Source organism: Nyctibius grandis, chromosome 5 (genome assembly GCF_013368605.1).
Source record: "Nyctibius grandis isolate bNycGra1 chromosome 5, bNycGra1.pri, whole genome shotgun sequence".
NCBI classification, from domain to species: domain Eukaryota; kingdom Metazoa; phylum Chordata; class Aves; order Nyctibiiformes; family Nyctibiidae; genus Nyctibius; species Nyctibius grandis.
In genome coordinates this window covers 72182543-72199204 of record NC_090662.1, presented here as the reverse complement: position 1 = coordinate 72199204, position 16662 = coordinate 72182543, and the positions used below count along the sequence as shown (strand labels likewise).

General features: G+C 42.4%; 1 protein-coding gene across 1 annotated transcript in view; it reads right to left on the bottom strand.

Annotated features, from left to right (window-relative positions):
- The window catches only part of ERC1 (ELKS/RAB6-interacting/CAST family member 1), a 310530-nt gene that overhangs the window by 236793 nt on the left and 57075 nt on the right, over nucleotides 1–16662 (bottom strand). Inside the window, 4 exon segments of the mRNA XM_068401134.1 lie at nucleotides 5557–5582; nucleotides 5585–5665; nucleotides 5668–5838; nucleotides 5841–5970. Coding sequence (XP_068257235.1) covers nucleotides 5557–5582; nucleotides 5585–5665; nucleotides 5668–5838; nucleotides 5841–5970 — 408 coding nt within the window.

Sequence of the window (16662 nt, the reverse complement as noted above, 5' to 3'; positions counted from 1 at the left end):
GATTTCAGTTCTTCCTTCAGATATATATTCCTAAAGACAGATAGTAATGAACAATTGAAAAGAGAAAGGTTTAACCAAGTTGGTGTAAATGATGTCAGGCTGTCCTTACAAATCATCATAGTTTGCCCAAAGTATTCCAAGTGTCTAGAACACCAGATGTGGATACAAGCACATCATATTCTGCCACAAGTTGCACTGGTATTTGGTGTATCTATTAGTCTGTGTAGCTGAGAAACACGTATTTCTACTCAGTGCATCTAGCATTTTGGGGGCCAGGGGCAGGGAGGTTATCAAAAAGAGCACAGCAGGCTTCGTTATCTTTAGAGCTATGTGCTGTCACTGCCATCACTGATAATTCTGCAACAGGTGAGTCTGGAACAATGAGGTGGCAGTTAATGTAACTTGGGAGCTATTCTGGAAGCTGCAGTCCAGCTGCTGGATTTTGTCAAGTATTTCTTGCTGGTATGATAATAATCTTGTTTCTGAAAGTTAAGTCTAGAATACCAACAATAATATGAATAATTTTCACTAAGACTTAAGAAGGGGTATTCAAAATAGCAGCCATCTCTTTATAAGCTATGAAGTTTAAGCTTGTTTTCTAGGGTAGAGGAATGTGATGCAGCCACACTGTCATCTGCTGAAGTCAGGTGTCCTGGTTTGGACTAGGACAGACTTTTTAGTTAAGTTTCTTCTATGTGTCTAGTTTCTGAAGTTGACTACACGGGCTTGTTGCCGTGGAAACTAGGGCCCCTGTTGAGTCTCTTTGTCCCACAGAGGAAGGGACCATAAGATGTCTCACCTGCGGGAAGGAGCAGACAGGACAGGTGACCCAAACCTGACCAACGGGGTATTCCATCCCACCCATGTGATATACTCAGTTAAAAGCTGAGGGACCACGAGGGTCATGCTCCCTTCCCCTATGGTCAACATCCTGGGAGGGCTCTGCTCGTGCTCCTGCCGTTGCTCCTGAAACCAGTTACTGCCTGCTGCCCCGTCTGGTCCGGGACTGCCCAGCACCTGCCCTGAAGCGTCAGCAGGGACGTGGTCATCATTGCAGGGAGCTCAGTAGCGGTTTTGTACATAGTTCATTATTTATTATACTCTTTCATTGTTACTGTTTATTAAAAAAACTGTTCTAACTTTCCAACCCGTAAGTCTCTCTCCTTTTTCTCTTTTCCTTTTCCCCTCTGGGAAAGAAGGTCAACAGAGGGCGTGTGCCGTCCATTCAGCCACCCACCCAGCCTTAAACAGTGACATCAGGGCATCCAGATCCATGTCTGTGTTCAGATGTCCAATGAGACATTTAATTTTTCATTATTTTGTTAACGAGAGACTGTCCTCTGTATTAGTGAGTTGCCAAATACATAGAATCATAGAATCACAGAATAGTTTGGGTTGGAAGGGACCTTGAAGATCATCTAGTTCCAAACCACCTGCCATGGGCAGGGACACCTTCCACCAGACCAGGTTGCTCAAAGCCTCATCCAATCTGGCCTTGAACACTGTCAGGGAGGGGGCATCCACAACTTCTCTGGGCAACCTGTTCCAGTGTCTCACCACCCTCACAGGAAAGAATTTCTTCCTAGTAGCTAATCTAAATCTACCCTCTTTCAGTTTAAAACTGTTACCCCTCGTTCTATCACTACATGGCCTTGTTAAAAAGTCCCTCTCCAGCTTTCCTATAGGCCCCCTTCAGGTACTGGAAGGCTGCTAGAAGGTCTCCCTGGAGCCTTCTCTTCTCCAGGCTGAACAGCCCCAGCTCTCTCAGCCTCTCTTCATAGGAGAGGTGCTTCAGCCCTCTGATCATCTTCGTGGCCCTCCTCTGGACTCGTTCCAACAACTCCACGTCCTTCTTATGTTGGGGACCCCAAAGCTGGACGCAGTACTCTAGGTGGGTCTCACGAGAGCAGAGTAAAGGGGCAGAATCACCTCCCTCGACCTGCTGGCCACGCTGCTTTTGATGCAGCCCAGGATACAGTTGGCTTTCTGGGCTGCAAGTACACATTGCTGGCTCATGTTGAGCTTCTTGTCAACCATCACCCCCAAGTCCTTCTCCTCAGGGCTGCTCTCAATCCATTCTCCGCACAGCCTGTGTTTGTGCTTGGTATTGCCCCGACCCACATGCAGGACATCCTATGCTGGATACAGGTTCTTTCCTATGGATTTGCATGGAAAGATTGCCAGAGTTCCCCGGAATTCAGGACATTTGGGAAAAGCCCAAGAATCAAATTGCTTATGGAGATACCTCTCACTATCTGGAGGAGAATCTCCATTTCATATGGGAGACTGAGACAGTGGCCTGGGAGATGGTCAAAGATATGCAATATCTTCTATATGAGAAACAATTAAGTAGCATTGGACTTTTCAGCCTGGAAAAATAGAAAACTTGGAAGGGATATGACAAATCTAAAATTGTGAGTGGCACAGAGTCTCAATAGTGATGACCTGTTCACTGTGTCTTCCAGCGCAAGAGCAAGAGGCTGTCAATGAAGCTACTGGGAGATAGGTTCAAACTGAAAAGAAATGAGGCAGGTTCTTCCTGCAACAGAGAGTAGGCCTGTAGAATCACCAAGTGATACTACAGCTGCAAAAGTTTACAAGGGCTCAAGAAGACACCAACCATGTACTCAAATGGCAGATCCATGGAGGATATTAAACTGACAAGTCACAATAAGTTCAAGAAAACCCTCATCTGTAAATAGCTGGGAAGATGGGACAGCATTACAGAGAAGTATCATGTTTGCCTTGTTCTTACCCTTTCCTGGGTGTCTGCATATGGTCATTAGGTGAAACAGAATGCTGGACTAAAAGGATCATTGGCCTAAACCAGTACAGCTATTCCTTGGTTATGATCTTATCAGAATCACAGTCTGGGCTCTCTAATAATTTCCTTTCCTGAGGAAATGAGTGCAGCCTTTAGTACAACCACAGCAATAGCGATAGCTGAAGAAATCAATGAATTCACATTTAATTTTCAAGGTCAGATTGCTGGCCACTGCACCTGCACTGTCTGTCTGAGAAACCATCTGATGACCTTGAGTCTCAACAATTATATGTAGGCTTCAGAGTTGAAAAATGGAGGGATACCTTTTTGCTTCAAGATGCAGATCTTTATTATTATTCCCAGAAAAAAATTTTACCAGAAGTCTAACACGCTTGTAAAGTCAGAAACAGTACTAATGGATTCTGACATCTCAGAACTTGATTTAGCTAAGATGGTAAAAACTGCTATTAAAGTTTTTCTCAGCTTTTCTAATGTGTTAGAACATGAAGCATAAATGCTGACCTCCCAAGCACATGTAAATCCCTTTGAGATACTAATGCTTCTTTTAAGAGCAGTATTTAAAGAAGAGTTTAGCATGCCTTTCCAGATACTGGGAATGCTAGATACAGAACCACGAAGAAAGTAGATTGATTTCCTTAAGGCAGCTCAAAAATTCCATATTTAGTATCTGGGGTAGCAAAGGGCTAAAATAACCTAAAACTATGGAAATACAGATAAACACATAATAGAAGACTAGCTGATGCAGACACCTAAGAGGTTCTGGACAGAGACAATTTCCAAGTGTGGAACAGTGACAGCAACTCTGAACCAGATCCTGCAGGGCAGAGCAACTTGGGGCTCAGGAAGTCAGATGCAGTCAGCTACAGTTCAGCAACATCCCCTGATTTTCTCCAGTCTTCTGGAGCCCCAAGCATGAGACCGGAGTTTCATGCAGACATGCCTGAGTTCAGTTAGCTCAGCCTAGCTCAGAGCTCAAGGACAACACGCGGGTACTAACAAAACCCTTCCTGATGTGACCCAGTTCCATAAGGAGATAATTTGGCATCTCTGCAAACGGCATCATGTTTCCAGGGCTACTAGGGTGCTCAGCTTCAAGGCTGGATCCCACACCACATCCATGGCTTGAGCTACAAATTACAGTATACCCAGCTTACCCTTCTCAATGCATTAGAGCTGGGTGGGCAACAAGGAGTAATTAATTTTAAAACATCAGATAAACAGCATTTGCACTTTCAAAGTCAGTAAGTCATCTCTACCTTCTCCAGGAAATCTTTTACCATAAAGGCTAGGATTTAAATGATTGATGACTTCCAGGTATCTGTGAATGAAACAAGAATTCTTATCTCTCAACATCTACTCATCAGTAGCAGAAACAAAAGTAATCGCATTCCTAAAAAGTTACACAGCTGGACTTAAAGCAGAAACAAATGGAAGCCGTTTGGGGCTCTTCCTGAAATAGACACAAGAATTGGAACAGAATTATCATTGGTTGCTAAATAAAGGAAAAACTGTAGTGTAGAAACTCTGGAATCATATTATCTTCACTCCAGACACTCAAGAGATTATTGCTCTAAAAAAATAAATCTGGCCTAAATCTGGCTCAGAAATGCAATGGGCTCTAGCTTTCTTACATAAATGCTCACAAAAGCACAAAAGTACAATGTGTCAGGCCACGGAAAACATATGAATAAGAGGTATTAAGAGGTATTTATTTGATGCAAACACTCATCTCAAAAAACTCTATGCCAGACCTTGCTTCCCTGACTTCTTAGAGAGGGGGCTTAAATCTCCTGTATGCATCAGGCTTTCAGAAAAATTCTGAACCACAAAGTAGACATACAATGCCCAAAACAGGTCATGAAATTCACACACACATATTACACAGACATGTATAGCTATCAATTCATGCATTCAGTCTACAGATGTATGTAAAATGATCTTTGCAGAAAAATCTTATCATTAGTGAACACACACATATACAGACACACCAGTATACGTACACAACACATACTGAATTAGCCTTTTAGAAATTAATATTAGAATACTTTAGGAGGCTGGTTGACAAGAGGAAAATACATTTAACATTATCAGGAAATTTAATGACACTGGCTACACAACAACTAATTTATTTTCCTTTATTTTTCTAAGATACTTCTATTGTATGTAGCCTATATTTTACTATAATTAGCTTAGGATGATTGAAGTGAAGAATGCCTGCCATTGCACTCCTCTAAGGTTGCAATACAGATATAACAATGGTTTTTCTTTCTGTTTTCAGAGGGATGGGTGGAAGGGGCTACTATGTGTGCAGCAGTATCCCTTTAAGTAATCTTTTTTTGGCTGTGCATCCAGGGCAGCTAATAGTTTTATCAAATACCCTTCACAGCAAGACGACTGTGTTCCATGGAAACCGTAGAGCAATCATCCATTACTACTGCAAAGACTTCTCTCAGCTCTCTTCTAAATACAGGTAGCTACTTTCTCTCAAACTAAACAGAAAGAACAGAAGAATGAATTTTACAGTTTGCGTGACAATTCACCTCCAGAGCTTCATGTGGCGACTACACGGAAAGTGGGGCCTAAAGCACAGAAACCGCAGAAAGCACAATGCAAGGAAGTCATAAAGAAGTTTAAAAAACAGGGACAAATTCTGTCTAAAATGCAAAATACAGCTTACAGAGAGGATGAAGTTCTTTTCTTACAGCTGTGAAATGCAGAGAAGACAGAGAAGAGCTTAAGATTGGAAATGAACCCAGAGCTTGGTCACTTACCTCTCTCAGCATGTTGTTTTCTTTTCCTTCTGTTCGAGAAGGCTCTCCAAGTGGTGCACGTGCATCTCTGCCTCAGCCAACCGTCTTGTTCGCTCATGATCTTCCTCGTGGCTTTTGCTGACAGACCTTTACTCTGCAGCATCTCCAGCAGCTTTTTGATAGACTCATCACGTGCATTTAAGGTCTGTTTCTGTGTCTCAATACGCAGTTCCATCTCTTCTAAGGTTTTACGTAGCAGGAATAGTTCCTTGGCCTGGCGTTCATGCTCTGCATGAAGTCGTGGAAGTTTTCCTCTGTCAGCTCTGCAACAAGGGCTCAACTGGTTCTAGTGCTGCTGTCCTGCTGGAACAGCTGGTTCAGGTCCCGCTGGATCCGAAGTTCATCTTGGAGAGCCTGAATAGTCATCTGCATATGCTAAAAGAATAAACAAACAAACAAACAAATAAATAAACCAGAAGATTCCCTCCACTGGAGAAATAAAGAGAACAGTATGAGCCACATCATTCCTCCTGAACTACCAACCAAGAGGAAACTGTAACACTGTCAGACCAATATTGTTTTTTGAAAGCAGAATTGAGGTAGGACTGGGTTATACTACAGGAAGTTTCAAGTCCCTCCTCCTATGCCACTTAAACAAATGGTTGTTTAACACCAGAAACCTCTCATCAGTGACTCTCCCACTTCCACCAATTTGGTGAGTCCACTATTTCAAATGGAAAATGTCAGTAGGCATTTGTCAGTAAACTGAGAGCTTAAAATATTTTTTCCCAAATGTTTGAAGAAGAATTCTGACAAGAAGCCCTAGACTAGAAATTCTGTCTTGACAGAGCAGAGGGACATGTGACTATTAGAATTTACATACCATCTAATAAAATGTAATCAGCCATGAAGGCTCCCAAGGTCTTCAATACTAACACTACACATAGCACAGATTTCCCAGTTGACTTACAGAAGAAACCAGCATGTCAGGAAGAACTACAACTATAGAAAACTGGATATATGCTGACTGGGGAGAAGAGTCACATCATACAATTTTACACATGAGGATTTTAGTACAGAACAGAAATTACCACCTTACAAAGAGGAATGTGAAATCAATCAAATGATCAGCAGTAATTTGTGGTTGTGCAAGACAATAAATCCTGTCTCAGCGATTGTGAATACAGTGGGTTAATATAGTGGGATAATATAGGAGAAGCACAGTTTGCCTAGAAAAAAGTCCTCACTTCATATTTAAATAAGTATTAAGACAATAACGGAGAAGTATTAACACACTGAACAAAGACCTGATTACCAAGGATGAGATATGCACCGAGTGATACATCTCCACTCTGTTAAGAGTGGCAGACATGCTTACAATTTAGTCCGAACGTGAACAAGTCAGATGGACTGATCCCTGAGGTCTACCTTTATATTACAAAAACCTGTGTCTGCAATACAGCTACTTCCAGTATTCACTAGGACTGAAGTACTAGTTAGTTAGTAAGAGTTATAATCTATTATCAAGCTTGATGCAGGAGACACACTGTTTGGGTCTATAATGTAAAGATGGTGCCAAAATTACAGAATCACAGAATAACAGAATCACAGAATGTTAGGGATTGGAAGGGACCTCGAAAGATCATCTAGTCCAATCCCCCTGCCGGGGCAGGACTGCCTAGACCATATCACACAGGAACGTGTCCAGGCGGGTTTTGAATGTCTCCAGAGAAGGAGACTCCACAACCTCTCTGGGCAGCCTGTTCCAGTGTTCGGTCACCCTCACCGTAAAGAAGTTTTTCCTCATATTTATGTGGAACCTCCTGTGTTCAGCTTGCACCCATTGCCCCTTGTCCTGTCAAGGGATGTCACTGAGAAGAGCCTGGCTCCATCCTCATGACACTTGCCCTTTACATATTTATAAACATTAATGAGGTCACCCCTCAGTCTCCTCTAAGCTAAAGAGACCCAGATCGCTCAGCCTCTCCTCATAAGGGAGATGTTCCACTCCCTTAATCATCTTCGTGGCTCTGCACTGGACTCTCTCTAGCAGTTCCCTGTCCTTCTTGAACTGAGGGGCCCAGAACTGGACACAATATTCCAGATGCGGCCTCACCAGGGCAGAGTAGAGGGCGAGGAGAACCTCTCTCGACCTGCTAACCACACCCCTTCTAATCCACCCCAGGATGCCATTGGCCTTCTTGGCCACAAGGGCACACTGCAGGCTCATGGTCATCCTGCTGTCCACTAGGACCCCCAGGTCCCTTTCCCCTACACTGCTCTCCAACAGGTCTGTCCCCAACTTGTACTCATACGTGGGGTTGTTCTTGCCCAGATGCAGGACTCTATACTTGCCCTTGTTATATTTCATTAAATTTCTCCCCGCCCAACTCTCCAGCCTGTCTAGGTCTCTCTGAATGGCTGCGCAGACTTCCGGTGTGTCAGCCACTCCTCCCAGTTTTGTGTCATCAGCGAACTTGCTGACAGTGCACTCTATTCCCTCATCCAAGTCATTAATGAATATATTGAATAGAACTGGTCCCAGTACCGACCCTTGAGGGACTCCACTAGATACAGCCCTCCAACTAGACTCAGTCCCATTGACCACCACTCTCTGGCTTCTTTCCTTCAGCCAGTTCACAATCCACCTCACTACCCGATCATCCAGACCACACTTCCTCAGTTTAGCTGCGAGGATGCTGTGGGAGACCGTGTCAAACGCTTTACTGAAATCGAGATAGACCACATCCACAGCTTTACCATCATCTATCCACCGGGTTATGTCCTCATAAAAGGCTATCAAGTTGGTTAAGCATGACTTCCCCTTGGTGAAGCCATGCTGAGTGCCCCTAATGATCCCCCTATCCTTGATGTGCCTAGAGACAGCACCAAGGATAAGTTGTTCCATCACCTTTCCGGGGATGGAGGTGAGGCTGACGGGTCTATAGTTACCCGGGTCCTCCTTCTTGCCCTTTTTGAAGACTGGAGTGACATTCGCTTTCCTCCAGTCCTCAGGCACCTCTCCTGTTGCCCACGACTTAGCAAAGATGATGGAGAGTGGCCTAGCAATGACTTCCGCCAGCTCCCTCAGCACCCGCGGGTGCATCCCATCAGGGCCCATGGATTTATGGACGTCCAGGTTGCTTAATTGGTCCCTGACCCAGCCCTCATCTACCAAGACAGATTCCTCCTCTATCCTGACTTCTTCTGGGGCCTCAGGGATCCGGGGCTCCTCAGGACAGCCTCCAGCAGTATAGACAGAGGCAAAGAAGGCATTCAGTAACTCCGCCTTCTTTTTATCCTCTGTCTCCAGGGCCCCCACCTCATTCATCAGTGGGCCTACATTGCCTCTAGTGTTGGCTTTACCTGCAATGTATTTGAAGAAGCCCTTTCTGTTGTCCTTGACCTCTCTTGCAAGGTTTAATTCCAAGGAGGCCTTAGCTTTCCTGGTTGCCTCCCTACATCCTCTGACAACAGACTTATATTCCTCCCAAGTGGCCAGCCCCTCCTTCCATGATCTGTACACCCTCTTCTTCCACTTGAGTTTGCCCAGCAGTTCCCTGTTTAACCATGCAGGTCTCCTGGTACCCTTCCTTGACTTCCTACCTGCTGGGATGCTCTGATCTTGAGCTTGGAAGAAGCAGTCCTTGAATGCTAACCAACTATCTTGAGCCCCCTTACCTTCTAGTACCCTGTCCCATGGGATTTCCCCTAGCAATTGCTTGAAAAGGCCAAAGTTGGCCCTACTGAAGTCCAGGGTTGTGATTCTGCTAGCTATTCTGGTCCTGCCACATGAGATCCTGAACTCTACCATCTCATGGTCACTACAACCAAGGCTGCCCTCAACCTTCACCGCTTCAACCAGACCCTCCTTGTTAGTAAGGATAAGATCCAGCAGCGCTCCTCTCCTAGTTGGCTCATCCACCATTTGCATCAGAAAGTTATCATCAATGCATTGGAGGAATCTCCTGGACTGAGGATGGCTGGCTGAGTAGGCCTCCCAGCAAATATCAGGGTAGTTGAAATCCCCCACAACAACCAGGCCCTGTAATTGAGAGACTGCTCTCAGCTGCCTGTAGAAGGCCTCATCCCCCTCCTCATCCTGATCCGGTGGCCTGTAATAGACACCCACAACAGTATCACCCCTGCCAGCCTGCCCCTTAATTCGCACCCACAAACTCTCAACTCGCTCCTGATCCGCCCCTGGACAGAACTCAATACATTCTAGCTGCTCACTCACATAAAGAGCAACTCCACCACCTCTCCTTAGTGGCCTGTCTTTCCTGAACAGGACATAGCCATCCATGACCACATTCCAGTCATGCGAGGCATCCCACCAAGTCTCTGTGATTGCCACTAAATCATAACCCCCTGACCGAACACGGATTTCCAACTCCTCCTGTTTATTCCCCATGCTGCGCGCATTGGTGTACAGGCATTTCAGGGAGCGAGCTGAGCACACCGATTTGACCCCAGGGGGATGGGAGGCCTCCTGGTCTACCTCAACACTAGAGCGTTGCCCCAGTGGTGCAAGCCCAGCTACTACCCCATCCCCCTTCGAATCTAGTTTAAAGCTCTCTGAATGAGCCCTGCTAATTCCTGTCCCAGAACCCTTTTGCCCCTACGACATAAACCTTTCCCATGTATTACCGTCACGCCTGGTGTCTTATAAAACCAGCCATTATCAAAGAACCCAAAGCCCTGCCTGTAGCACCAGTCTCGTAGCCAGGCATTAATAGAGAGAATCCTACTATTCCATCCCACGTCATCACCTGAAAATGGAAGGAGGGAGGAGAAAACAACTTGTGCCCCAGACTCTTACACCGACCGTCCTAGGGCCTTGTAGTCTTTCTTCATCATTTCGTACAAATTAATATGTACGACATAAATCCAAGTACTTCATTTCACTCAAATATTTTTGAAAAGAAGGTATGTAAAAAGATTTGGGTTTAAGTATTACTTCAAGAATATATTTATCACAATTCTTATGTAAAATTCCTGGAGATTTTCAAAAGCTGTCTGGAAATGGTCCTGGGCAAGCGGCTCTAGGTGGCCCTGCTTAAGCAGGGTGGTTGGACCAGCTGACCTCCAGAGGTCCCCTCCAACCTCAACCATGTCATGATTCTATGAAAAGACAATAGACAGAAGATAGTATTTGCAGCACAGTGACCTACCTTTAACTTGTTTTAGAAACATTAACAGTTAGTTTGGTTGTATACAATAGTGCATAAAGGTAGTTAATTCCATTTTCCTTACAAAGGTCAGTACTTCAGACTGAGTACTTCCCCCCCTATTGTGTTCTGGCCTAAGAAGAGCTTTTCAAAACTAAAGGTGCTGTTTCATCATCATTTCACCTAAGTCCACACTGCCACTAAAAGGAACACTCCAGCTCCCTGTCTGTCCTTAGGTGGCTGGCACTGACAACTGGATCAAAACTTCACCTGGCTGAAAACCAGCCCCATCAAAACCAAACAAAATGTCTTTCCAGCCAGATCTCTGATCCAGTTGATGGTGTGACTACACTAATGCTGATCCTGGTGCAAAGTAGGGGTGGGAACGTGCAGTCATGGAGCTGGTGGAGAAGAAAACTATCCTTTATGGTACCAGCATAAACTGAAATCAGTTTAAATGCGTAGCTTCACAATTGATTTAAGATGCTGTAATTGTCTTTTCTTCTATTTCAATAACATAATACTTGGCAGTTACTAATTCTGTTAATCTAAAACTACACTTCAGGTTATAGAATCTGTGTGACAACATAGCATGGTTATATTAAGGTGATTAATTACTCTGTTCGAAAAGGTACACTGTGTTTATATTTTGGTGGATGCTCAGACTTATTTTCAAATCAGCGTTTAGCAGTATAAGTGAAGACAAGAAATATCTCAAGCGAGTCAATATGGATTTCAAAAATGTTTTTAGAAATAACTTTTTCCTTTTTTTAAAAAAATTAAAGATTTCAGTTTTCATTTACTGCCATTTCTGCAAACCACAAAGTGAGAATGTCAGCCAGCCTCCAAGCCTTAAAACTGAGGCACTACCACAAACACGCCAGCGTGCAGGTAGGCAATCAAAACTACTACATCTGTTCAATTGATGTATGTTGACCAAGCCGTAAGAGAAAACCCACTACACTCATGAAAACGTTTGCCTCATCTGTACCTATACAACACCAATAAAGTCAGCAGGACTACAACAGCAGTAGTGAGAGGATATCCTTAAATTTCGTTAAACAATAACCTCACTAGATATAACTTTACAGTTCCACATATGAGTTAATTCCATTTGCATTTGAGAAGCCCTACTTATCCACAGCCCAGCTGTGTGTTGTTCCTCCAGCTAACAAGCAAATTCCCACATGCTTCCACCTGCCTCTCCACATACTGCCACTTCAGCACTTCCTTTCTCCCAGGCGAGAAAAGAGCTGCTTCTGAACAACCACATCATCTACTAAATGAAATTACTTCCTCTACTCAGTGTTGCCCCAGAATCAAACTTGGGTTATTTATAAACATCAATGGACTAAATCACCACAACAAAACTCCCGCATTTTTACCATTTGATCTGCTGTGAAATCTCATTTCTGGTTACATAGGCAAAAACTGTGTCTCAGACTCACAGAAATTACCTCCCTCAAAGCTGTAAAAGCCTCCATGCAACTTTTGGGTCAAAGAACCAAAATCTATGATATGATTCAGAAACATGATGTGAAAAAAAAATTAACACCAGTGAAAAACAGTATTTATTGGTATCCACCAGTCTATTAATTAAAGACAAGAGAGTTTGGAACACCCGACATAAATGGTCAGCAACTGCCTTGAATTCAGTTTCCCAGGAAAAATGAAGAGGTGGGGCGAGAGGAAGGGTTAGCACCGAGCTTATGAATTACTATCACTGTTCTCTGAACTGCTCAGCTGAGAATAAACTTCATTATGTGCAAGGTAACTGGAAAACACGCCACAGAAAATTATTCCATGCTTTTGACACCCACTCCTTTCTAACATGCAAGGTATATGCAAAATGGGTTATTTTCTCTGCTTTGCAAAAATTTTTTATGATTTTCAGAATAACGCAACAATACCCTTTATTAGTTGGCATCATAAATAAACTACGTTTTCAGTTAATATAGCTCGTCTTCTATACCATTTCAAAGAAAACATCTTTTTCCCTCTGAAGGAGCAGGCAAGTCTTACTAGCTTCTCATCCATGTCTTAGACTTCACTTTTAAATTGGTGACTATCCCAGAAAGGCAAAATATTTTCCAAGTTCATGCAATACTAGCCACTGATGCTTAATCCTATTTCTAGGACCTGACTAGAGACCTCAATCAAACTTGAGAAACACTGTTGAAATTGTCTTATCTAGAAACAAACAAGTAAAAATACTTTTAATACCACTGAGCTCAGTTACATCATGCTCTGCTGAACAAGAACCAATCATGCTTTTCTTAGATTTTAATAAAGGTAACAATTAAAGTCAAAGCAATTATGTTGAACCTGTACTTTGCTTGAAGCTTATTGGTCTTATTTCAGACCTTGAGGATTCCCTGTTTGTTCAAGCAATGAAAATTGGTCTTCAAGCCTCACTACAAATTATAACTACACCTGCAAATCACAAAGATATTTTTGTGAGCACAGTTCTCTACTAAGTCTCTTGCTAGTTACAATCAATGCACTTTTCTCTTGACAGAGCTAAGCCCCTTCAGGCCCACCTCAAAACTAAATCCCAGAAGGGCAAAGTGCCATCATAACTTTTTACCAGGTGTTCTTCTGCCTGTATTACTTCCATGGGGCAACTTAAAGTTTGTTAATCGGGTTCTACACAAGGACAGAGTTTGCCTTTCATCCAGCAGCACAAAATTTACATCTGTAAGCAGCAGAACATGATTCAATCTTCAACTCCACCTAATAGGATTCAAATTCACATTTCCCACACCCTGGCAGATTGATTAGATAAGTTTCCAACCTACAGTATGACTACAGCCAATGATATATTTGTTCCTTATATTTCATTCACAAAGCAGTCCTGTTGTTGCAGGCTCAGGATAATGCAACGTACCTAGTGCTATACTGGCGAGCTTGGGAACCTTGCTGCAGGCAGCTCATTTCATCTCTCCCTGTTGAAGCTCTTCCATTTTGCATGAATATTTAAAGATTCTGTAGGCCTGACAGAAAATAGTAAAGACAGCAGAGCTTCTTATTCTAATTGGTAGAACACATAAGAACAGAAAGACCTGACTAGCAATACTTCCAATTAACTTAAACATTTATCATCTTACCATTCCAAAAGAAGTGGGGGATGTGCACTTTAACACACTCAGAGAGAAAAAGGAATTTAATTGATACTCTACAGCCAAGACCTGTATTCTAACCCTACATTTTAGATCAAAAGGAGGCAGCCATTGCTACCAGCATGATTTTGAAAGAAAGGATTAAACTGTGACATGCTTTTTAAAGAAAGGATTTCCACACTCATCTTTGCAAGACAGAGCTTGACCTACCAAGCTACAGTGTTTAATATTCCAATATGCATTTGTCCGTTTGGTTTTGGTTGCCTGATTTAGGCTATTCACACTGCGGATACTGTCTTTGTAACTACTGTAATCAGATACATAACTCATCCCGTACTTTATTCAAGAAGTCTAAGTGCCTAAATTAGAACTGTGAGTTCTGCAACAGAGGCAAGGCACCTAGGCACTGAACGCTTCTGTAGTTAAGTTCTCCTTCATCTCCTGGATTTAAATTCTAAGTAAGGTTAACTAGGGAAATTACTTTAATTTTGGAACACCAAGAAAAAAATTCAGTACTTTTAAGAGATGTCTGTCAACAATCAGCAAAAAGGAAGAGAAGAACCTACTCTTTCCCAGTAACAAGGGAAAACATAACATGCAATTATATGACACTGTGTCACAGAAATGTGTCACAATGAGGTGGGAAGCATTGCTACATTTTGCAAAGCTCAACAATTTAAAAAAAATTCTCCTTTTACACTGGGAGAACATTGAAGAGTCTCATATTCATGAGCAAGAGAATATGGGGTGATGGAAAGGATGGGAAGAAAAAGAGATGTCCTACTAGAATACTTCTTGGTGTGTTAGAAAAGCTTCAGTCTGGGAGATAAAGGTTCAAGCTCTTACTCATCATCTTCATACATCCCAAATGAGGCCCTAGTCAGTAGACAACAAGTTGTTCTTGGGTGGATGTCTAACAAGATATTCTTACAGAAGGGACTGAGAGAGATTCTGCTTTGTATAAATATCTGAATATTGACTGACTTAGGAATTTAAACCTACATCTCTCACATCTCAGTGCCATAAAGGGAAGATGAATCGAGAGGTCTTTGTCTGAATTAGCCAAGAGGCCCCTTAGCATCTCCCAGCGAACATCTCTGACCAAGTACATTTCCTGCTCAGGGGTTGATCTCACCTCACTCTCCTCTAATTTTAATCAGAAATTCCACTCCAGAGGAAAGAGATTTCTTACTAACAAAAGTTTTACTGAAATCAGCAGGTTCAATTAAAGTTTCTTATAAAAATATTATTGACAAACTTAGCTACTGAGCATTTCCTGATTACTTCTACTATTAACCCACAACGCCAGTACATCCTGTGCTGAGCGACAGCTTTATGATGTACATGTATTTGGCAGTTTTCTGCAAATCTGCTCAGTGAACAAGCTGTTCTTCATGTAGAAAACAGTAAGTGCTTGGAAAGACATAGGACAAGTTTGCATTTTTTACAACATATCACATATTTCTGTGTTTATTTTTCAGGATTCAACTCAGGGATAAAGGAAAAAAAAAAAAAAAGACAGATGTAATGTGTTAATTGACCAAAAACTAGGTTTCTGAAGATGCCAGTTTACAGCTAATCTCTTATTCAGCCAACTATTTTAAAGTTGGGAAAAAGAGACAAGCTTTCAGCTACAAAAGCCCTTCCAGGTCTGAAAGAGATATACTTGTAGTACTCACAAACACTACCTTACTTTTGTCTTTAGATCATCATGACTACAATGCTACTACTCTGGAAAGAAAAGATACAATAATTACGATATATTTTATGTCAGAAGGACAATTCAGTAAGGTCTACCCTCAAATGTACAGCATCAGAAAATGACAAGACTTACAGGTGCTTTTCTTGCCAGCAAATCCACATGCACAATCACAAACTTTTGCATTATGACAATTCCTCTCATGGTCTTCACAATGAAAGTGTTTCAAACATTTGTAAGAGGATGAACCACATTAGGCTCAAAAGAGATCACATGCCAAATGTTAGAATAGGATTTGGTTACTATGGGAAATCAGTCTCTCCCATTCTCAAAGAGTTAATGTTTTGGCAGCGTTTCTGGGAAATAGATTCTGCTGAATGCACCGCAGAAGCAAAGGCCTGGCTGTCTGAGGGAGTCCCTGCTGACATTCAGCTGCAGCCCACGCAAAGAAACTGAAAAAAGGGCTAATGTCAGGTGTCCAGCAGGGTTGTGATGAAACAGAACTTGCTGATTCCAGAAATGCTACATATTCCATGTAAGATGGATCAGAGGCTTCAAAACCCTTATTTAAATGGAAATGCATGGGTGATTTTTATAATGTTTAGCTTAGATAGAAAATATAGCTATGATTTTACTAGGATTTAATTTGTAAGAGTCAAAGAAAGAGACTTGTATTTTAAAGACAACCATATATTGCATTATCTCTGAGACAGCAGAAGGGCAAGATGGTAAAAAAGCGCTATAGATAAAGAGCTTAAGTTGTCAGTAATACATTTGTCAGCTGAACTAGACTCACACAAAATGACTCATTTCGTTTAAGGGTGCAGTGTGCAGCAGCCTAATTCCTTCGCTCCTGCCTGTACAAAAAAAACCCCAGAATCAACCCAGCAGGAATGAATCTAAACTCCAAAAGTAAGCAGATGAGAAACAGACTAATAAACCTGTAGCCACAGAAGAACCAAAACTGCAATGCAATCACCTCATACTAAGTGTACAGGTACATCCATAAAAAAGGCTGCAAGGTAAAACAGAATAAATACGGTACACCAGTAATTCAGTGGTAAATGTCCACACGAAAGATTTTACCTATGATAAATATGAAGCAGCTTACCCTACAAATTAAAGAAGTAAGCTATTT